The sequence below is a fragment of the Erythrolamprus reginae genome, chromosome 1 (assembly GCF_031021105.1).
Source record: "Erythrolamprus reginae isolate rEryReg1 chromosome 1, rEryReg1.hap1, whole genome shotgun sequence".
Lineage (NCBI taxonomy): Eukaryota > Metazoa > Chordata > Lepidosauria > Squamata > Dipsadidae > Erythrolamprus > Erythrolamprus reginae.
Genome location: NC_091950.1, coordinates 298856164 through 298878745, shown reverse-complemented (window position 1 = coordinate 298878745; position 22582 = coordinate 298856164). Strand labels below are relative to the sequence as shown.

The 22582-nt window shown below is 43.3% G+C and overlaps 2 protein-coding genes across 5 annotated transcripts in view; one reads left to right on the top strand and one right to left on the bottom strand.

The window, feature by feature from the left end:
• The window catches only part of FIG4 (FIG4 phosphoinositide 5-phosphatase), a 100330-nt gene extending 87350 nt beyond the window's left edge, over window positions 1–12980 (bottom strand). The window contains exons 1-2 of the mRNA XM_070733336.1: window positions 12619–12980; window positions 893–991 (exon numbers count right to left, since the gene is read on the bottom strand). Of these exons, the coding sequence (XP_070589437.1) occupies window positions 893–991; window positions 12619–12681 (162 nt within the window). The 5' untranslated portion in view covers window positions 12682–12980. The remainder of the gene's footprint in view (window positions 1–892; window positions 992–12618) is intronic.
• Window positions 12981–14441: 1461 nt separating this feature from the next.
• The window catches only part of AK9 (adenylate kinase 9), an 87895-nt gene continuing 79754 nt past the window's right edge, over window positions 14442–22582 (top strand). For 2 of the 4 annotated variants that reach the window (XR_011557404.1, XM_070733333.1), the window contains exons 1-2: window positions 14459–14543; window positions 15449–15573. Coding sequence is in view for 3 of the 4 variants with exons in the window: in XM_070733333.1 (XP_070589434.1) it covers window positions 15454–15573 (120 nt within the window). In the remaining variant the exon portion in view is untranslated. Of the gene's footprint in view, window positions 14544–15448; window positions 15574–22582 lie in introns of all 4 variants that reach the window. The other 2 variants (XM_070733332.1, XM_070733331.1) reach the window with 2 other exon arrangements.

Genomic DNA, 22582 nt, shown 5'->3' with positions numbered 1-22582 from the left:
AAATTTCAAATGCATACACAAATATATGCAAGGTTGATTATCATTAACAGTTTAAGGATTATTTTACTTGAATCTTATTATTACTTTCTCTTATTTCTATGTTGCTTGTCTTATAATGTTCACCATACATATTATTTAGTCCCAAGCACAAATACATGGAATATTGTAAGGGGGTGGGGGGCATTAACAAAAGGAAGAAGCATTCCTTTTTAGCATCTATATCCAGATTTCCTCTGGAGAAGAAATTTTGAATTTTATCTTTAAAGTAAATGCTGCCTAAAATTCAAAATGTTTTATATTTTCTCCCAAAGTTCCAAATGCCCCCACAACAACTTTGTCATATTCTTTGGGGGAGTAAATTGTTAAGAAAAATGGGGAGTTTATTATACGACTCAGGTGAAATTAACTCAAAATAGAAATTCTCAGAATTACAATCTAAGAAAAATAAGAATCCCTTCCAGCATAAATACTGGCTTGTTATTATTACACAGAATATGACATTCATGGCTTTCCCGGAATAAATCTCAGAAATTCCAATTTTCCTTTCAGAGTCCAAAAAATGAATCTAAGACATGGTTTCTAATTGAGCTTTATCCAAAGATGTCCTTCTTTACTTGAAGGAGCTCTCTCAATAAACCCTGTTGTGGAAGGCAATGTTATAATTCTTTTTATTCAGAAATTGTTCTAGAACCAAGCCTTCTCTCCAAGCAATGGATTTACTGTTGCTTAAGTCATTTATTAGGAAACTATGTAAAACAAAATAGTATTATGAAAATAAGTAATAAAAAGAAAAAATACTGAGAATTTAAATGCAGCTTAAATCCAATGTAGTGTCATAGTGAATTCTTATATTTTCTTTTAATAGTAACATCTCAAATGTTGAAGTACTCACTCTGTCATCAATAACAACTAAATCCTTGGGTTCTGTGCGATCAATTTTCAAAACACGATATTTGGTTTCTGCCTGGTTACTTCCAACAAGAAAATATCGCTGGGGATGTTAAAGAAAAAGCAAATAAAATAGTAAAGCAATAGTTATGGACCTTATATATTTACTGCAAGTCATGCAATTATATTGATATGAACTTTCATTTGCAAGAACAAAGTTCACCCAATTTACAGTACTAATTCAACCAGTTCTTCTATTAACAATACTCTTCAAATATAATTTATCATCTTAATAGTTTTTAAATATACATTTAAAAAAACCTGTCCTAACACCTTCATTCTATTTTAAGTAATTTCTGATTTTTCAAAATTGCAGCGATAGAAAGTGCCCAGGCAACTATAGTGCTTGGGTGGAAAGACGACAATAAATGGACGATAAAAAATTGGTGCAAATATATGGCGGATCACATTCACTATGAAATTATGGAAATTAGACTACATAATTATAATGAAGGGAAATTAGCAGCAACAATGAGGCGGTGGGAGATGGTTAAAAATTATATATTAACAACATCAGTAAGTGATGCAAATGTAAGAAATAAAATTCAATCACTCTATAAAGAATGAACAATGTAACCCAGAGACAAAGCAAATGAAGGACACAAAATTGATTCTTATTTATTTATTATTTATTATTTAGATTTGTATGCCTCCCCTCTCCGAAGATTCTTCCCTGGTGAAGGGTTTTTTTTCTGTATGGTGATGGTACACATGTTTTCTGTTTTGTTTTTTGTAAAATCCTTTAAAATTCAATAAAAAATTATATTTAAAAAACAAAACAAAAACAACCTTTCCTTATTTTTGTCCCGTTGAACAATCAATTAATACCATTCGTGATGCTTTCTAATACAGTGATACCTCTACTTAAGAACGCCTCTACTTAAGAACTTTTCTAGATAAGAACTGGGTGTTGAAATTTTTTTTGCCTCTTCTTAAGAACCATTTTCTACTTAAGAGCCCGAGGCCGGAAAAATTTACCAGGAAATTTGAGAGCGGCACAAGGCCCAACCAGTTTCCTGCCATTCCCCCTTTAATCCCAGCCATCTCGGGCTTTTCTGGGCTGCCAGAGGAGCCTTTTGGCACTTAAGGAGGCTTTGGCAGTCCAGAGCGAACAAAGCATTTTCCTTTCTCTGGGTGCTTGGAGAGGGAATAAATCTCTGCCAGCGCCCAGAGAAAAGCAATGCTCCCTTTGCTCTGGGCAGCGACTCTACTCCTCCTCTTCTTCCTCCTCCTCCCACCCAAATTCCGAGCTTCTATTTCTTTCCTAATGGTTTTGCATGCATTATTTGCTTTTACATTGATTCCTATGGGAAAAATTGCTTCTACTTACAAACTTTTCTACTTAAGAACCTGGTCACGGAACGAATTAAGTTCTTAAGTAGAGGTACCACTGTACAGTACTTCTAAAATTTTTGAGGTAAAAATGACATTGTACTAATTGTACTAGGTGCATGATTTAATAAAATATTGCAGAAAGCAAATTGTATTTATACAAGGAGCACTAATGCCATTCTGAGTCACTTCGAGAAGGGCAAAGTAGAAGTCAAATAAATAAATAAATAAATAAATAAATAAATAAATAAATAAATAAATAAATAAATAAATAAATAAATAAATAAATAAATAAATAAATAAATAAATAAATAGTCATGAGTTAAGTGAATTACATTCCATTTTGTGATCTTTTTGCTTCAGTTGTTAAGTGAATAATTGCAGTTAAGTAAATAATTCAATTGTTAAACAAAACTGGCTTCCTTCATTGACTCTGCTTATTGGAAGTTGGCTGGGAAGATTACAAATGATGATCACATGACCCCAGGACAGTACAACTGTCATAAGTGCATGCCAGTTGACATCCACTTGAATTTTGATCATGTGTCCATAGAGATACTGCAATAATTGTAAGTACGAAAACCTGTCATAAATCTCTGTTCAGGGCCATTGTAACTTTAAATGGCCACTAAACTAAAAATTGTAAGTCAAGGAAATGATGTAATGGTTAACTTAAGTCATTACATTACATTATTCTTACAAACCACCCTCCCCAAATTTAAAAGCAAAATCTTCTGCTTCTTTGCCCTTGGACCAGAGGTGGGTTATGGATCATTTTGCTACCGGTTTGCTCAGGGTTGCGCTGGGGTAGAGCACTTCTTGCAGCCATCAAAAAAAGATGGTGGCGCTCACTGACTGGCACCAACAGACCCAGCTCCATGATGTCATTGCCGTTTTACTAATGGCTCTAAAGAACTATTTAGAACCAGTAGGAACCAACTTCTGCCTTGGACCAATTTTACTTCTTGCGATATAGTATTTCCATTGATATATTGTTGCACAATATTAGCGCTACTAGCTGTTGAGTTTTATTTTATGTGTTGTGACACCGGTTGGCTTGCCATTTTGCTGTTATAAAGCATGAATTGTATACATTATAAGTAAACTGAAGTTTTCATACTTTTTTTTGCAATTTTCTCAGGGAATTATTTCTCAGCATTATTTTATTATATCTACAACATAATATACTGTATTTATTATTAATCATACAACACACCATAAGCCATATAATTTTTATGCAGGGATATCCTGTGTTATGATAACTATTTCAAGGGTTAGACTAAGCCATAAACCATATGATTAATACATCCACAGAGAAGGACCGTTGAACTTACCTGAACGGTCTTCTCGATGCACTGCAAGGAGAGTCCAAGATGGGTAATTCTACAGTCTGATTGGTCGGGACTGAGTTTAATTTAAATATTAGGCTGGCACTGCCCCCTTAGCCCTCCAGTCTAAAAGAAACGAAGGAGCAGTAAAGCTAACAAACATTTATTGAAACATTCAAGTTAACTAGTAAAGAGAACAAAACCACACACAACCTTCCAACAGTGACCCCGGTCCCGAATTCGGGTGGGTTTGGACTCTCCTTGCAGTGCATCGAGAAGACCGTTCAGGTAAGTTCAACGGTCCTTCTCCAATGCACTTGCAAGGAGAGTGCAAGATGGGATATACCCAAGATACTAACCCAGGGAGGGAGAAGGTTGGACCGGGGGCTCTGAAAAGGAACACACCCGCTGCAATACCCTCCTCCCAAAAGCAGGAGTCAATTCGATAGTGTCTGACAAATGTGGACGGAGCCGCCCAAGTGGCCACCCTACAAATGTCCTCTAGTGAAGCCTGGGTCCTCCAGGCCGCTGTAGTGGCCGTACTGCGTGTGGAATGTCCAGTAAGTCCCTGTGGTACAGGGGATCCCCTAGTCCAGTAAGCCTCCCTGATGCATTCACACAACCAGCGGCTTATTGTCCTAGAAGAGACTTTGGTGCCCAAAGTCCTAGTAGCAAAGGACACGAATAAAGCCTCCGATACCCTGAATTCCTGAGTCCTGCGGATATAAATTTTCAAAGCTCGTCTCACATCGAGCTTATGCCACCGCAGCTCCGAAGGGTGAGTCCCATGGGCACAGAAGTCCGGTAGCACTATCTCCTGTGCCCTGTGAAAGGTAGAGTTGATTTTTGGAAGAAAAGCTGGGTCCAGTCTCAAGACCACCCTATCGGGGTGAAACCTGCAGAGGTCCTCTCTGGTGGAGAAAGCTGCAATCTCGGAGACCCTCCTGGCAGATGTGATCGCCACCAAAAAGGCAGTCTTGAGAGTTAACATTCTTAGTAGTACATGGCGAAAAGGTTCGAATGGAGGACCAGTTAAAGCGTGTAGCACCAAAGACAAATCCCAGGAAGGGAACCGATGTATCGGTGGTGGCCTGATGTTGGCGGCCCCTGTCAGGAAGTCCCTGATCCAAGGATGTCTGGTGAGGGGGCGGTAACTGTCTCCTCCTATTATCGTGGATAAAGCGGCCACATGACGGCGCAACGTGTTTGGTGCGAGTCCTTTTTCCAGGCCTGCCTGAAGAAAGCTTAAGACCATGAGGGGGTAGGCCTTTTGTGGATCCACCTCCCGCTCCTCACAGAACTTGGAAAAAGAAGCCCAGGTCGCCTGGTAAATTCTTCTTGTCGAAGGTCTTCGAGCAGCCTGAATTGTGTCGATAACTGTATCTGGCAAATTTTGGCGTCTTAGATGTTGCCGTTCAATTTCCACACGGTCAGCTGCCACCACTGAGGCTCTGGATGTGATATCGAGCCCTGGGAGAGGGAGATCCGGCGATCCGGGATCCTCCAGTGGGGTGACACTGACAGCTGCATCAAATCCGCAAACCAAATGCGGTGAGGCCAGTAAGGGGCCAGCAACAGCACCTCCGCCCGTTGCTCCAGAATCTTCCGCATTACCCTGGGAATGATGGAGATCGGTGGAAATGCGTACAGAAGTCCTGGTGGCCACTGAAGTCGAAGAGCGTCTACCCCTTCCGCTCCCGGGATCTGGAAGCGGGAGAAGAAACGTGGGAGCTGAGAGTTGCTTCGAGTAGCAAACAGGTCCAAGACTGGCCTCCCAAACTTTCGAACAATGTCCAGAAAAACTGCGGGATCCAGCTGCCACTCCCCTGAGTCTAAGGTCTCCCGGCTCAGCCAGTCCGCGCACACATTCTCCACCCCCGAGATGTGCTCCGCTGACAGGGAAGCCAGATTGGTTTCTGCCCACCTGAGCAGGGACTCCGATTCCCTCATCAGTCGTCGAGACCGTGTCCCCCCCTGTCTGTTGATGTGAGACCGGATAGAGACGTTGTCGGTCCGAACAAGGACATGCTGACCTTTTACCAGGTCTGTGAAACTGAGGAGAGCCAAGGAAACCGCCTTCAACTCCAGAAAATTGATGTTGACATCCCTCAGGTCCGATGGTTCCCAAAGGCCCTGGGCCAAATTTGAGGAAAGATGAGCTCCCCACCCAGTCAAGCTGGCGTCTGTTGTCACCGTAAGAAGGTATCGTTCCAGAAACAGGGAACCCCTTGTTAGAGCTGGGGAAACCCACCACTGTAAGGACCTTCGAACCCTCGAGTCGAGACGCACCTGTAGGTGAGAGTGACTGGTCTTCTTCCTCTGGAATGGCAAGAGGAACCACTGCAGAGGACGTAGGTGATACCTGGCCCATGGAATGATATCGATACATGAAACCAGCGTACCAAGTAGCTTGGACAGGAAGGAGAGCTTGGGGTACCGTTGCGATGCCAAGACACGAACTAGCTCCCTGATGGTGGACTGTCTCTCCTGGGAAAGTAGGCCATCAGGCGCACCGATTGATGCCTGAGACCGGCCGTGAGGACATCCAGCAGCTTCGTGAATGATCTTGGGGCCGATGAAAGCCCGAAAGGCATGGCCCTGTATTGAAAATGGGCCCCATCCAGGCTGAAGCGCAGATATTGTCGGTGAGGCGGAAAAATGGGGACATGGAGGTAGGCCTCCTTTAGGTCTATGGATGTCATGTAGTCCCCTTGCCTGATGGCGGCCAGAATGGACCTTAGAGAATGCATTTTGAACCTTCTGTACTTGACATAAAGGTTCAATCTTCGGAGGTTCAGTATGAGACGTACCCCTCCTGATGACTTCGGGACCAGGAAGATTGCTGAGTAGAACCCCATACCCTGCTGGGGTAGAGGGACCTCCTCGATGGCTCCTATCTCCAACAGGTGAGACACCTCTTGGTACAGAAGCCTCTTCTTGGGAATGTCCAAGGGAGCACGACAAGGCAGATAGCGGCAAGGTGGAGGGCGAAGAAACTCGATTCTCAGACCTTCTGAGACCGTGGCAGCCGCCCATGGGTCCGATGAGGTGTTTGTCCAGGCATCTGAGAAATGAATTAGCTTGCCGCCCAAGGGGGTATCCACAGGAAAGTCATTTGGCCTTTCTGAACCCCCTGCTGGAACCTCTAAAGGGGCGGCGGCCCTGGAAGGACCTGTTGCGATCAAATTGCGGGGTCCTGTCCGAACGAAAGGAACCTTGTCCGAAGGATCCTGGAAAGTAGGGCCTCGACCCTTGGTTGTTGGTCGAGGCGGAGTCATTCCGAAAGGGCTGCCTCCGTTGGTAGGGGGTAAAGCGCCTTCCTTGCTTTTTGCTGGAGCTGGGCATAACCTTTTTCTTGTCCCTGTCCTCCACCAATACATCATCCAAGACCTCTCCGAAGAGCTTCTTGCCCTTGAACGGTGAAGAAGCAAGGGCCCATTTAGATTTCACGTCGGCCTGCCAATTCCGCAACCAAATGAGCCTGCGGGAGGCGACCAACGACGCCATCGCTCTAGATGCGAACTTAGCGGCATTGACTGTGGCGTCCGCGGAAAATTCTGTGGCCGCCAACAGTTTGTTCAGGTCCTGGCGAAGCCTCGCATCTTGTGGATCGACTCTGGACTGGATCTCTTGTATCCAGAGGATCGTAGCCCGATTAAAGAAAGAGGCCGCAGAAGCAGCCCTTACTGCCCAAGCCGCCATTTGATGAGCCCTGCGAACGACATTGTCCGCCCTCTTGTCCTCAGCCCTTAATCCCTCCTGAGATTCCGAAGGGACAAGGGCATTCGAGACCAAGCTGGTCACCGGCTTGTCCACTATAGTTAGCTCCAAGAGATCTTCCATGGCCTGGTCAAAGGTGTAGAAGCGCTTGTCCAGGTTAGACGGGCCCTGGGCTGTGGCAGGGCTCTCCCATGGGCGTTGTATGGTCTCCAGAAACAAATGGGATGATGGTACATTAACGGTCTCCTGCTTTGGAAACACAAAGAGACCCCCTGTGGGTTGACCTAGGGCCGAAGGAACCCCTTGACCTCCTTCTCCCGCCTGGTCAATGGTCATCTTGGCCTTGTTCAGCAACACCCTGAAGAGGGAGGACTTGAACAGACCGGGCAGCACGGGTTGTTCAGGTGGCTGTTCATCGCCGGATAACTCATCCTCCGCCTCGCTGAAGTCACCTCTGGAGAAGTCATCCTCATCTTTGGACTCCAGCATGGATTGAGTGGCCGGAGCTATCCAGGGGTCCCTGAATCTAGATGGAGCAGGGCCTGCTGGTAATTGCTGCTGCTGGGCGACACTAGCCTGTCCCTGCGTGTAGGCGCTGACAATTAGGTCCTGCAGGGCCTGGGGCATACTCTGCCAGGCATCCTGCGCTGTGCGTAATCCAGCAGCCGTAGGGGTGAATGTGGCTGCTTGTGCCTGACCACATTGTGGAAGGATTGGCTGTGGAGCAGGGAAGCTGGTAGGCCAAGCTGTTTGCCTTCCAAATGGCAGGGTCGCAGGCCTAGAAGAGGTTGAGGATTGGAAGGGCCTCTCTGGTGACCAATCCCTCTCTGAGGCCGAGCCTACAACCCCTGGAGTGAATAAGGGGGAGACCGGCGGAGGGATGGCCATGAGGGGTTGAGCAGTTAGAGAAGAAGACCTTTGAGAGGCCTCTAACTGTTTCTCAAGCACTTTAATGCGCTTCTCAGCTTCTCTGAGAGAAGCTCCCTGGGAAGGCTTGGACTTTGGAGCCCTCTCTTTGGGAGTACTGGGCCTGTTGGCATTGGCCTCCTCCCCGGCCTGGATAGCTGGATCTGCCATGGCCCAAAAATTAACTCACAATTGTCAATATGCAGAGCAGGAAAACGAGACGCCTCAGCTCACAAACCACCGACAAGAGACACAATGACAGAGGCTGATTGCGCCTGCGTGTCTCTAAGCAGTAGTTGTCTGCTCCAAGCTGGGCCAATGAGGAATCCCCCTTCACCGCCCTGGGAGGCGGCAGAATCGGCCTGCTACCATGGCAACCAGGGATACATTTGGGCGCGAGGCAGCTCCCTCGGCCGGTTTCTGTTAAAAAATGGCTGCCGGGCCATTGCCCCGGCAACCCTGGATACATTCAGGCGCGTTACAAGCAGCCCGGTTAGTTCCAGTGTCCCAAAATGGCCGCCGGGCCGTTACTATGGGAATGGGCGGGAAGCCAAGCTCTCCCGCCCTCCGACTGCGCCTCCATAGCCCTGTAAGCGGGCCTACACTTTGAATCCCAGCGCGTCTCCTCTGAGGCCTCACCGATGCCGATCTTCTCGGAGGCTGTCAGCTGGCAGTCGGGGCTCACGGCGCTCACTGAGGTGGCGCGGAACGGTGGGGGAGGGCGCGTCCATTGTAAATCCCCTCGTGGAGGCCCCTGTCCAAAATGACAGGCGGCCTTGTGACATATTCGCCACGGGAGGGGCGGACCCCCCCAAGGCGTCAGTCACCCCCTCGGCTACCGGGCGCTACCACGGAGGCAGACAGCCCGGGGGCTCTCTCTGTCTCCCACAGGCCCTTTTCACAATGTGGGGAGAATCACAGAGGAGCAGCAGCTGACAGGGCATACCGTCTGGAGGTTTAAACCCTGGCTGCCCGAGGAAATCCTTTCCCCCTGCTGCACCTGAAAGACAAAAACAAAAGAGAAAAAAATATTAGTAGCAAAATTTATTAATAAACATCATTTTTAACTAAAACAGAAAGGAAGAACAAACTCAAAGTCCCTTTACTGCGACTGAGTTTTTAGACTGGAGGGCTAAGGGGGCAGTGCCAGCCTAATATTTAAATTAAACTCAGTCCCGACCAATCAGACTGTAGAATTACCCATCTTGGACTCTCCTTGCAAGTGCATTGGAGAAACTCTAAAAGCCACTGAAAGGCTAACCAAATCCTCATGCTGTATATGAAGATTCTTAGTCATCCAAGTCACGGTTGTTCCAAAGGTGCTTTTTTTGCAAGGAATATAAACCATTCTCCACCATTCAGTCAGAACTGAAGAAGCTTCTTGGATGAGAAGCGAACCATCTTCAAGAAAAAACAAAGAAAATCCAGCTGCCTTTTGAAAAAGCACCTTTGGGACAAACCTTCAGGTTAAATTAGAGGTTATCAACATTGCAATATTGCCATTCCTAAAATAAACAATTGACTCTTTTCTTGGAAAGTGCACATTAGCAGTGTGTTAACTCATTTTTATCTTTCATCCTCATTTATTGTGCAGAACCCTTCTGCAGGCTTACCAGGCAAACCACAAATGAGTTTTGAGTATGCAATTTTACCTAGTCCTTCCTCCACACATACATTTTGTACTGCTTATTGCAGTCATGACCCACAATTTGAGGACTCTTGGGTTAAGTGTAATTTTTAACTTTAACAATATGATCATCTGTATCAAGTAAACAGATGATGCAATAATTTCAAACAAAGATGTGTGGCTCCCTTTTTCCGCTGTTTCCGGTATGAGCCACTTCCAAATATATTTATTACATCATTCAATCTGCACTAATTTAGCAATAATTTACAAAATAAACCAAAGCCAAACAACTAACCATTGCTTATAATAATTTGTACATGAAAGCTTTTTGTACTAATTGAACAGATGTATGAGCCAAGATCATCTTAACCTTTGTTTAAAATGGAAAACAGAAAACATTTTAAAGTGGGTTCCAATATTATCAGGCTAAGCAACAGGGAACTTAAAAAAATATAGGAAAAGTCAACAAATTATAAACATGAGCCGCCCCGAGTCTGCGGAAAGGGGCGGCATACAAATCTAATTAATAATAATAATAATAATAATAATAATAATAATAATAATAATGTATATATAGGTGAAACTAAAAAAATTAGAATATCATGCCAAAGTTCATTTATTTCAGTAATGCAACTTAAAAGGTGAAATGTAATATATGAAAGAGACTCATTACATACAAGGCAAGATAGTTCAAGCTGTGATTTGTCATAATTGTGATAATTATGAGATACAGCTCATGAAAACCCCATATCCACCATCTCAGAAAATTACATGTAATCAATAAAACAAGGATTGTACATAGCACAATATTGGGTCTCTGAAAAATATAAGCATGGATATGTACTCAGAACTTGGTTTAGGCCTCCTCTGCAGCAATTACTGCCTCAATGCGGTGTGGCATGGAAGCTATCAGCCTGTGGCACTGCTAAGGCACTATAGAAGAGTACGATGCTTCAATAGCAACTTTCAGCTCTTCTGCATTGTTCAGTCTCGTGTCTCTCATCTTTCTCTTGGCAATGCTCCATAAATTGTGGAAACTTTTATATCTCATTTGGAAACCAAGGACTCAGAGTATGGAGGAAGAATGGAGAGGCACGCACAGCAAGATGCTTGAAGTCTAGTGTGAAGTCACCAGTCTGTGTTGATTTGGGGAGCCATGTCATCTGCTGATATTAGTCTACTGTGCTTCATTAAGAGTCAGGGTGGTAAAGTAAAGCAAAGCTATATTTTAAAGGCTTGCTGAGCTTGACTCTTGCAAAGTACAGGGGGATCTTGTTTCATTGGGCAAACTAGATTTCAGATATTCGGTATAAATTCTACAAACATTTTTAACTACCATACATTAACTTTGCTAAATAATGGATTTGGAGTTTATAGATACAGTATTACTCAACTATTATGCAACATATTATCTGCAGTAAGACATCAATATATATAATACTGTTATTGAAAAGGGGGATTAATATATCCAGTACATCAACCATTATCCAACAATAAAATCCAAGCAGGTTTCAGAAACTGCATGCTTCCATTATTCAATATACTGTACAGGATAGACATCTTATTCAAGCAGCCCAACATCACACTTTTTCCTAGTTAACATTAACATAGCCAGTATTGGGCATTGTGTCATGAATGCTCGGATACCAGAACTATTCTGCATTCAAGAAAAATGCTCCCTAGGATGATGAAATAGATAGGAGACTTTATAGTCTGCAAGTATGTTCTCAATGGATACAGAAACAGTCACAACAGTTACAACAGAAGTTTCAAATTATAGTACTGATCAGTATCTCCACCTGGAATGTGTTGCATTCTGGCCAGCCGTTGTGGAGAAAAACAGCTGGTGCAGACTTTTTCTACACTGAAGGGAAAAAATAGACTTAAAGAAAAGTTTATCTACTTCAGATCCAAGGATTTAATTTAGTCAGGGAACATATTTCTGGGGCTCTTTTTTGCATGATTCACTTAAAAAATGTTCAGTGAATGGCATGCATCAGCATCTTATTCCCTGCCTTCACTAAGATTGCATTTCAACAAAAAAGTAAGACTTAATATGTACTATCTAAATTTGAAATAGCTCTAATTTTGTGGTGATAGATTTACCTTGGTTAAAATATAGTAAATAAACTCTAAAGAAGAGGGAAGCTGTTAGCTCTCGTGTTCATTAACCAAGTATGTTGGCTTAACATATCAAAACAGAGTTTGAAAGGAGTTGGGTGGCTTATAAATTTAATAAATTAAATTAATAAATTAATTAAACACATTGCAGTGATGTTTCTAAGAAAGCTGCACCTAGGTATGACAACCACCAAAATCCTACCACTAGTATTGACATATCTGCTAGCTCTAAATGTATAGATTCCAGTTAGCTACCAGATCACTTTACCAGGCCTCAAAGTCCAATACAACTTCAAGACAATGCAACTCATCCCAGCATTCTATCCTGGTTGCTCCTCTATAGTTACAAAAATGGTACCAGGTAGCTCTCCATAGTAAAGAAAATATAATTAATAGGTGTTCGTTGGAAAATGAGAGATTAGGGCATAACAGCTCCTATTATTCCAGCTATGGGCTGCACTCCTTTGTAAAGCAGAAAACAAAACTTCTAGCCTGGTCAGTGTAGAAATCCACCAGTCAGACTAAAATCTGTACCTAGGGGACTTCCTCCCATGTTCAATGGGAATAACTAGGATCCAAGACCAATCAATGGCAAAAAATAGTAGGGAAGCAACAGGCGTTGTGGGGGTTACTTACAGCTCTAGTTTCGTACAGCACCAGTTTTTGCACAGAGCTGATGATCGGAGCCGCCGCAGGCATGGTTAACGCAGCGAAGGGGGCTTACACTCAAGGCACCTGCGAAAACTCTCCCCTGTCCTATGACACCCCTTCCTCCTTTCTTTGAAGGATAGGCTCGGGCCTTGGCTAAGCTACGGCTCGAGATAAATGCGGGCCGCGCGAACCCATTTCCTTCTCCGTTGTACTCGACCGGCGAAGGACCCTATGAGGGAAGGGTCATTCGGGAGCCGAAGAAACAGGGGAGACCCGCACCCCCGTCTCTCCCCATCGAAGAGGAGGCAACCGTTCCGCCGACACCGAGCAAAGTCGCGAAGAATGACAGCTAAGGGAAGCGCAAAGCCACGTGATTGAATTTGCCGGCGCCGCGGCCATTTTTGGTTTGGGAACTCTGCCGCTTCATGCCCGGAGCAGAGGAAATGTTGCAGGGGTTGTAGTAGTCTTTTTTGTCCTATCCTCCGCTTGCGCTATTGTCGAGTGGCGTCTAAGATATTTATTTATTTATTTTTATTTATTTATTTATTTATTAAAGTATTTATTTATTTAATTTATATTTTATTTGTCAAACATATGTCAAATTTATGTTACGCATAAGTGCACCATTGTGCCTACCGTCCCTGTCCTACTTTTATCCTCTTTTATCCTTTTATGCTCTTTTATCATTACTTTTTACTTGTTATATTTATACAAACTACTATCCTATACATGTTTGACTAATAAAAATAAATAAATAATGTATAGGATAGTAGTAGTTTGTATAAACATAAGTAACGATAGAAGAGGACGATAGGACATTAGGACAGGGACGGCAGGCACAGCGGTGCGCTTATGTACGCCCCTTACAGACCTCTTAGAAACGGGGAGAAGTCGACTGCAGGCAATCTAAGTAAAGTTTACACGTCGAGGTTAAATCTACCACAGGGATTAGTAACTCGCAGGACACAAGCTTTGCGAAGGCTGCTCCTTTCACTTTTTTTTTTTTTTTTGGCTTAAAGGTTTTCGGCTTTTGCGGATGAAAATCCACGTCGCCGTTTGCGTGAAGTTCCATCCCTCTGTCCCTTGGGGTGTATACCTCACGCCCGCTGACGCGAATACTCCGTTGAGCAGAATTCAAAACCGGGGCCATTGAATAGGCATAGCGTTTAGATTTATATGCCGCTTCACTGTTTACAGAGACAGCACATCAACCTACTTGACGTTTCAGCTTTATTAAGCGCACCACTGTGCCTACCGTCCCTTGTCCTACTGTTCTCTTTAATCATTACTTTATGTTTATACAAACTACTACTATCCTATACATGTCTGACAAATATAATAATAAATAAAATAATAAATAAATAAATAAATATCAGTGAGACCCACCAACCCACCACCTTCACCACCCGCGTGCCTATGTCTATCGTTGCCCTGCGACTGTCATTGAAACCACGGAGCCCAATGAGGAATCCCGTCGTTTGCTACATTTAACAAGATGATCCTCGGGGCTGCGAGTCAGCTGCGCCCGTTTCAACCCCGCGCAACTCCCGCCGAGGACCGGAGTCGGCTCCCTTAATTTTCCCCTGGAAGACGGTTACATTGAAGAAACCGTTAGCGAAGCACCCTTTAAAATGTTCTACGGGTTTGGGGTTTTTTTTAAAAAAAAACACGTTATAAGGGTTTCCTCGCGCTCTGCTGTGGTAACGGCCCTTTATGTGGGCGGGATCGCGCAGGGACCCGTTGATTGGGCGAAGCGAGCGTTGAGGAGGGGATTCCGAGAACGAGAGAGGAGGCGGGGCGTTATCTCCATGGTTACGGAGGAATACAAATCGCTGCGGAGCTTTTTTCAGGCCGTGCCGTTGCTAAAAGCCAAGCGGCGATACTCCCGCTGGGGCCTCATCTTGTAGTAAGTAAGTCTTCCGTGGGTGACCCTTTTCTCCGTTTGCTGCGCCGGCGATACAGGCGAAAAATGATTTCATCAAGTTCATTTGTGCCCCCCCCCTCGCACCTTACTCAAAAATTGTCGAGAGGGGATGAAGCACCATCCTGTGATCGTTGGATTTGGTTTGGATTTTCATTCATTTATCATATTTTTACTTCACTTGTTTGGGGGTTTTTTGGTCTGCGCTCTCAAGAAGGGCTTTTACTTGAGGGGGCGGCGGAAGGGGGGAGAAACCCAGCCTAAATTTACTACCAGTCGTCATACCCACAGGGTACAGTGAAATACTTTTAGGAAGAAGGCTGTTGGAAAATTTGGTTTAGCAGGAAAACTTTCAACGAGCTGTGTTTATGCTGCAGTTCATATGTCAGCGATATATTTATGAGACTCACAGATTATTTATTTATGCTGCCCAATCCCAAGGACTCTGAGCCGCTTACACTAATAAAAATAATATGAAAAACAGTTTAAAACCCTTTAATACAGTCATATAGGTGGACATGATGTCAGTTGAACTGATGCCTGTTTGTCTACATGGAGACACATCCATGGGTTTTTTGTCAGCATCACAGAAACTACAGGATCAGGAAAAAAATGAGTTTTTTGTAATTGCAGAGGTAGTGTGCTATTGCCTTCTTTGCCTTCATGATTTATATTTTTGCTTTACTATTATTTTGGATTCTTAATATAGTCTGCTGTCATAGGATTGTTCTGATTGTCTCCCATTCAAAATCTAGGTGCAACCCTTTTCCCTTATCAACCAAGGTGCAACCCCTTTCCCTTTCCTTATCAACCAAGCTCAGCTACTTGCTGCTATAGCTGCAGATGTAAATAGTAGTAAGGATCCTAATAATTAATTCTGTCTTTTAAACATAGATTGAATGATGGCATCTCCGGAAGATGAACAACCTTACCCTTTTGTAGATATATATGATGAAGATGAAGCTGACAGAGAGTTCCTTTTGTCCAAGCCTACTTGTTTCCTCATCCTTGGAAAACCAGTAAGAAAAAGGCCAACATGATTAAATTGACACTTTAAACAGACAAATTCAAAATACAGCCACATATACTGTATATCTTTATTTAGAAATCCAATGAAACCCCATAGGTTTTATTACTAGAAGAATGTACATGTAAGTAATAAAGTAATATCTGTGCAACATATGAACTCCTGAATAAAATTCAGAAAGTGGTGCTGTCGGTGGGGCAAACTTTTCTTTGCCCAGGATATATTTTCTAGATCACTGTTAGAATGACAAAGCATGTCATGTCATAAAGTATGGATTTCAGGGCCTCCCCAATGGAAATGTTCTGACTCTGGATGGGGAAACACCCCCCACAGCCAGAGTTGATGCATAAATTGGGGTCCTCTTGAATTCACTCTTGAGTTCGTGACAGCTGTAGCCAGGAAGCCATTTACACAAATCCATATTGTCAGTTGACTCCATTCATGGAAGTCTTCCATATCTAGTCAAATTTTAATCAGCTTCCACTTGGAGTATTGCAATGCGTTACTGTTGGAGCTTCCTTTGAGAAGCAGTCAGAGGCTGCAACTGATCCAGAATGCAGCAGAACGTATAGCTTTGGACATATCCCATGGCATATCAAGGTATCACTGTTTCATGAGCTACATTGCTTTTGATGGCTTCCAAGTCTGGTAAACACCCATATATGACATGAGGTCAGGTAAGGATAGGATAGCATAGGATAGGATAGGACATGACAGAAATTTTATTGGCCAAGTGTGATTGGACACACAAGGAATTTGTCTTGGTGCAGATGTCCTCTGTACATAAAAAGAAAAGATAAGTTCATAAAAATCATAAGGTACAATAACTTATTGTATTTTTCAGACTATAAGATGCAGCATTTTACTCCCCAAAAGAGAGTCAAAAACTGGGTGCATCTTATATTTCAAATATAGCCCCACCCACCCACCAGCCTCCTCCCTTTGGAGCTTTTCGACCTCTGCGCATCACATTTTTGGGCAGTTCCAGGCAGCAGGGTTCACTTCCACTCGTGGCCAGGGGAAGGTGGGGACTTGATTGGCAAAGTGGGTGCTGCGCAGGAGGCATAAGGAAAGGTGACTCTCCAGTTGGCCTGGAGAAGAAAGGGTTTTCATCACATTTCAGGTGACAGTCAGTTCTGGTCAGCATTGCCATCCAAAAATTATTTCCTCAATTTCAAAAATGGGGCGTGAACCAGAGCTGCCCGTTTCCTAAAATACAATGCTGTTTTGGTCTCCCCACTCTATGTTTTTTGAATCGAGAAAGAGAATCATGGCGCTTCTACCTGAAAACACTTTCTTGCCCATTCCAAAAATAGAGCATGCAGAGATCAAAAAAGAGTATTGTGTTTCAGGTGGTTTCTCTTCTTATGCACTATGCTGCATTTTGCAATGCCATACCAAAACAAAAAATGGATAGGCTTGGTTTGTTGATAAATATGACATGAGGAAACCAAATCCCTCACACCAAATCTTTTTTTTCTTTTGGACATTAACTTTTTCTCCACCAGAAATCCCCGAGCAAAAATTACAATATTTTAAAAACTCCCTCATTCTTTGTTTTGCTCCCCCAAAATTAAGATGTGTTCTATGCTCCTGTACGTCTTATACTATACGGTAATGATAATCCGGGTACAAATAAGTAATCCAATCATATTAGGAACCAGTCAATATAAATTGTCAGGATACAAGCAACAAAGTTACAGTCATACAGTCATTTGTGGGAGGAGATGGGTTATGGGAATGATAAGAAGATAAATAGTAGTGTAGACTTAGTAAATAGTTTGACAGCGTTGAGGGAATTATTTTTTTGGCAGAGTGATGGCGTTTGGAGAAAAAACTGTTTTTGTGTCTAGTTGTTCTGGTGTTCAGTGCTTTGTAGTGTCCTTTTGAGGATAAGAGTTGAAACAGTTTGTGCCAGGATGTGAGATTATTATGGGACTGGCTGTTTCTGTTGGTTTCTTACCAAATCAGAATGGGTCTGTTCTGGATCTGTTAAGCAGTGTCAATTAGTTGGACCTAGAAAGCATACCATTTCTGTCAGAGTGCCTGCCCTTCTCCTTTTCCTAACATTCAGATGGCCCTAAATTTGAAAGTCTCCCAGAAAGTGTTGAAAATCTTTTCCCTCAGACATTGAGGCTACAATATTATCTGAGACCAGTAGGTATTTTTCATGATGCATTATGGGAGAATTTTGCTCACAATCTCAGTTGCATTTTACTGTACAGTAGTACCTCTAGATATGAGCTGCTCCACATGTGAGTATTCCACGTTACGAGCCGCGACGCAAGCGAAATTTCTGTTCGACATCCAAGCTCAAATTCGGAATACGAGCCGAGCTTCCACTAGGTGGCGCAAGAATCTCCTTGCTTCTTGTTCTGTTCTGTATTGTATTATATTTATTCTATTTTATTGCTATTTGTTGCAGGCAGGCAGATAAATGATTTTTTGCTATATCAGAAAGTATGGTGGCTATAGGGAGTCATTATATAAAGGCTCATAAAATCTGTCTTTTTCATTTCACAATGCTGAGTGTCACAATCTAATTTTGCACTATATCTTATGAGCTGGCTTTTGTTTAACTTTAATCAAGTGCCTGACCATGCACCCTCTTGACTTTGCATTAGAAAACAAATTACATTGATTTCTGTAGGATTTATTTCTATCATGCATTTGGGATGCTGCTGCATGGAATTACAATTATCTGATTGATAATTGCAGTGGATCTAATTCAGTGAGCCAAAATTTATATACACCATTAATGTTTCTGAATTTATTTGATTAGACTTTTCTTTAAATTCTCATTTGTATGATTAAAAGTTGGTTACTATGATGGCAGGAGAATTTAGGCATTAGTTGCATCTTTATAACTCTGTTCTAGTTTATACTGGTCGCAATAACACTTCTGAGGGGTATTCCCAGAATAAAGCAGTTCATGTCTTTCATATACATTAATTCAGCATCTGAAATATTAAATTAATGTTCCAGATGTATTGGAATTCTTTCAGCTATGATCAATACTGCTATGCTGGATGTGGATGATGAAAGTCATGTTTCAACATGTTACTCTGTTGAGTAAACATTAAACTGTTCCTTAAGTACAGAATTAGGAAAATAATTATTGAGTGATGCAGGAATAAGTTTTATCTCTCCAATTTATTTATCCTATTTATCCTCCATCTTGGAGGCTGAAGCCAAATACCCAGATTCACTGGTCATCATTCTAGGTGATTTCAACAAAGGTAACTTAAAGAAAGAGCCACTCAAATATTTTCAGCATGTCAATTGTCCCGCCAGAGGCAAGAATACTTTAGATCAGTGATGGTGAACCTTTTTTCCCTCTGATGCCGAAAGCATGCGTGCTTGCTATCGCACATGCACGAGTGCCGACACCCATAATTCAATGCCTGAGAAGGGTGAAAACACCTTCCCCCATCCCCCATCCCCCAGAGGCTCTCTGGAAGCTAAAAATGCCCTCCCAGAGCTTCTGTACAAGCCAAAAATGAGCTGGCTGGCACACTCATGCATGTTGCAGCTTTGCTAGGGCAGCGGCTCACATGCCAGCAGATAGGGCACGGAAATGGCCTGTTTCCCAACTTCTGGTGAGCCCAGTAGGCTCGTGTTTCACCCTCACCAGGCTCCAAAGGCTTCCCTGGAGCCTGGAGAGGGTAAAAACACCCACCCCCATCCCCCAAGGCTCTTTGGAAGCCAAAAATGCCCTCTCAGAGCCTCTGTATGAGCCAAAAATCAGCTGGCTGGCACACACATACACGTTGCAGCTTTCCTAGGATAATAGCTCATGTGCCAGTAGATATGGCTCTGTTGTGCCACCTGTGCCATAGGTTCACCATCACTGCTTTAGATCATTTTTACACAACACTAAAAGACACTTATCAGTCCCTACCAAAAGCAGCTGTGGGCCACTCTGATCATTGCATGATTCACCTTGTATCTGCTTACAGACAAAGACTTAAAGCCATGAAACCAACAATTAAATCAGTGAGGACCTGGACTAAAGACGCAACGTTAAAGCTACAGGCTTTGACTGCATGGACTAGAATATTTTTGAAGATACCTCTGCAGACCTGGATGAACTCACACATACACTGCTCAGAAAAATAAAGGGAACACTTAAACAACAGAATATAACTCCAAGTAAATCAAACTTCTGTGAAATCAAACTGTCCACTTAAGAAGCAACACTGATTGACAATCAATTTCACATGCGGTTGTGCAAATGGAATACAGGTAATCCCCGACTTACGACGTCGATCCGTTCCTACAGAGCATTGTAAGCTGAATTTCCGTGTAAGTCAGAATACTGTATTCCGATTTACACGAATGGAGGAGGCGGTGGCGGTGTCTTCAAGGGACCAACAGTCCTTCTCGGCGCTGCGTTGCCACCCATCGCAGAGATCCCCTCGCCCGAACGGAGGTGGCAATGCAGCGCCGAGAAGGACCGACTGTTGGTTCCTTGAAGCTGCCGCCGCCACCACCACCATTCGGGTGAAGGGATCCCCGGTGTGGGTGGTGGCGGTGGCTCCGAGGCCAACCACAGCGGAGATCCCCTCACCCGAATGGAGGTGGTGGCGGTAGCCCCGGAGGCTGCAGCAACGCAGCACCAAGAAGGACCGGCTGTTGGTCCCTTGAAGCCACTGCCGCCTCCATTCAGGCAAGGGGGTCTCCGTGGGATCTCCGAAGCCGCCACCCACCATGGAGATTCCTTCGCCCAAACGGAGGCAGCAGCGGCAGCGGTGGCTTCGAAGCTGTCCCTGGGTCGTCGTAACGACGAAACGTCGTACATCGAGGATGACGTAACCCGGGGACTACCTATAGTGGCTTTAGGGTGTGTTATTTGACTGTTCCCTTTATTTTTTTGAGCAGTATACTATGACTGTAGGTCTTCAATTTTTGTGAAGATCTACAGGGTGCGTTCCAAAAGGAATGCAATTATTTTTTTTAAAGTAATTTATTGAACAGATTTGCACAAACACTTAAAATTCTTCAAAGTACTGTCCTTGGGCCTCTACACATTTTTTCCAGTGACTTTGCCATGACCGGTATGCGTCCTGGAAGGCGTCTTCGGGGACCTCTCGCAAGGTCTTCGTCACGGCTGATTGGATCTTTTCTATGGATGAAAAACGCACTTGCCACAATGTGCTACAAGTCTGCCAGTTCCTGGCCAAACACCAGGTACCAACGCTGCCCCACCCCCTCTATAGTCATGACGTCGCCCCAGTAGACTTCTTTTTGTTCCCTCGGATTAAGGCAGCCCTGAGAGGAACCTGTTTTTCATCCATAGAAGAATTCCAGTGCCAAAGAAGCCCTCCATCAAGGAACTGAATGACTACAGACCAGTTGCTCTAACATCTGTAGTTATGAAAACCTCTGAAAGGCTAGTGATGTCCCACTTGAAAACCATCACGGACCTGCTGTTAGACTCCCTGCAATTTGCATATTGAGCAAATAGATCGACAGACGGTGCTATCTGTTTAAATTTCCTCTTTATCATTTATTTGCTACTGGGAAAGTTCATCAGAAAAATTCAAGTTTTGTATCATCAATGTGCTGATGAGATTCAGATTTATATCACTACCCCAAATCAGACTGATGATGCCATTGAGGTGCCTTAAGAGCCGGAGCATAAAAGCCTTAAGCTGAATCATAGGAAGAAAGAATTATTGTTTTACTATTGGGCTTTAGAGTTCTGTCTTGATAGGATAATACTGTACTATCCCTGAAAGAGCTTGTCCATGACTTGTGGGTTCTTCTAGGCTCTCAGATCTTCTAGAACAGAAATTGGGGTATTATAGGCATGGATATTCCTAGCTCTGGCTGTTGTACAAGTTGGACTGGGAAGATCTTCCTGTAGTCACTCATGTTATCATCACCATGATGTTTAGATTATTGTAACAGATTCTATATGGTGTTGCCTTTGAAGATCACCTAGAAAGTGCAGGCTTCTAGGTACAACTTAAAATGTTGGTGTTAATCCATGCTTCTCAAATAGTGGGGCAGGCCTCCCTACAGGGATGCAGAGCAATGCCAGGGGGCGTGTGTGACCCTGGGGAATATGCCTGTCCTTCTCAATTGATTCCCCCAGATGGGGAGTATTTTCCCAGTTGCATGCTCCAAGCCTGGAAGAGAAGGTGGCCAGGCGGGGTGGGACGGCAAACCTGCTGCTGGACAAGGGGGAGCATCCCCTGCAGCTGGGCAAAAGCTTTGAACAGAACTCTAAAGCCTCCTTCCACTGTGAGTGCAAGGCAGTGGTGGTGTTTATGGGCCAGGCTGGTGATCCCAAACATCAACTTCATTAAACCAGCCTGGCCCTATGTCAAAAGAGGGCCCTAACCACGGAAGCATTTTGGAAAAGCATTTTTATTTTATACAAAACTCTTCCGGAAGGTATTTAGGCCTTGATTCCAGCTTGTTTTAATTACAGTTTTACTTGATTTATTTAAATTTATTTCATATTTTCATTAGCTTCTGGAACCTAATACTTAATGTTTATTGTATGTTGTTTCTTATATATGTTATGTAATAAGCTTCTCTGAACCCTCAGAATTTAGCACTTTATGAATATGATTAATTGATTAATTAAGAAATCAGCAATAGGACCAAGCTCCTCATGTCGCTCTATCAATTTTGTTTGTAAAATGGAATGGCTTGGTAATATATGAAGTACCGTATATTATATAGTAGAATCAAGCAAATGCATGATCTTAGTCCTAGTTTTCTTTGTTTCTTTTTATCCCTAACACGAAACCTTACAAGCAGATATATTGCATAGAACATAGAATCACGTTGATTTAACTATCAGAGCTAATGACTTAGAAGTGTCAAATATATCTTTGCTTTGAAAGGTAGCAAGGGCAAGAAGGAGACAATTTTTCAATAAAAATTGGAAAAACAATATATTTCATAGACAATTAGAGCCATATATACGATTTCTGACATTTAATAATGTGGATGGAAATTCTGGTCACTCCTTGTTATAATAAATA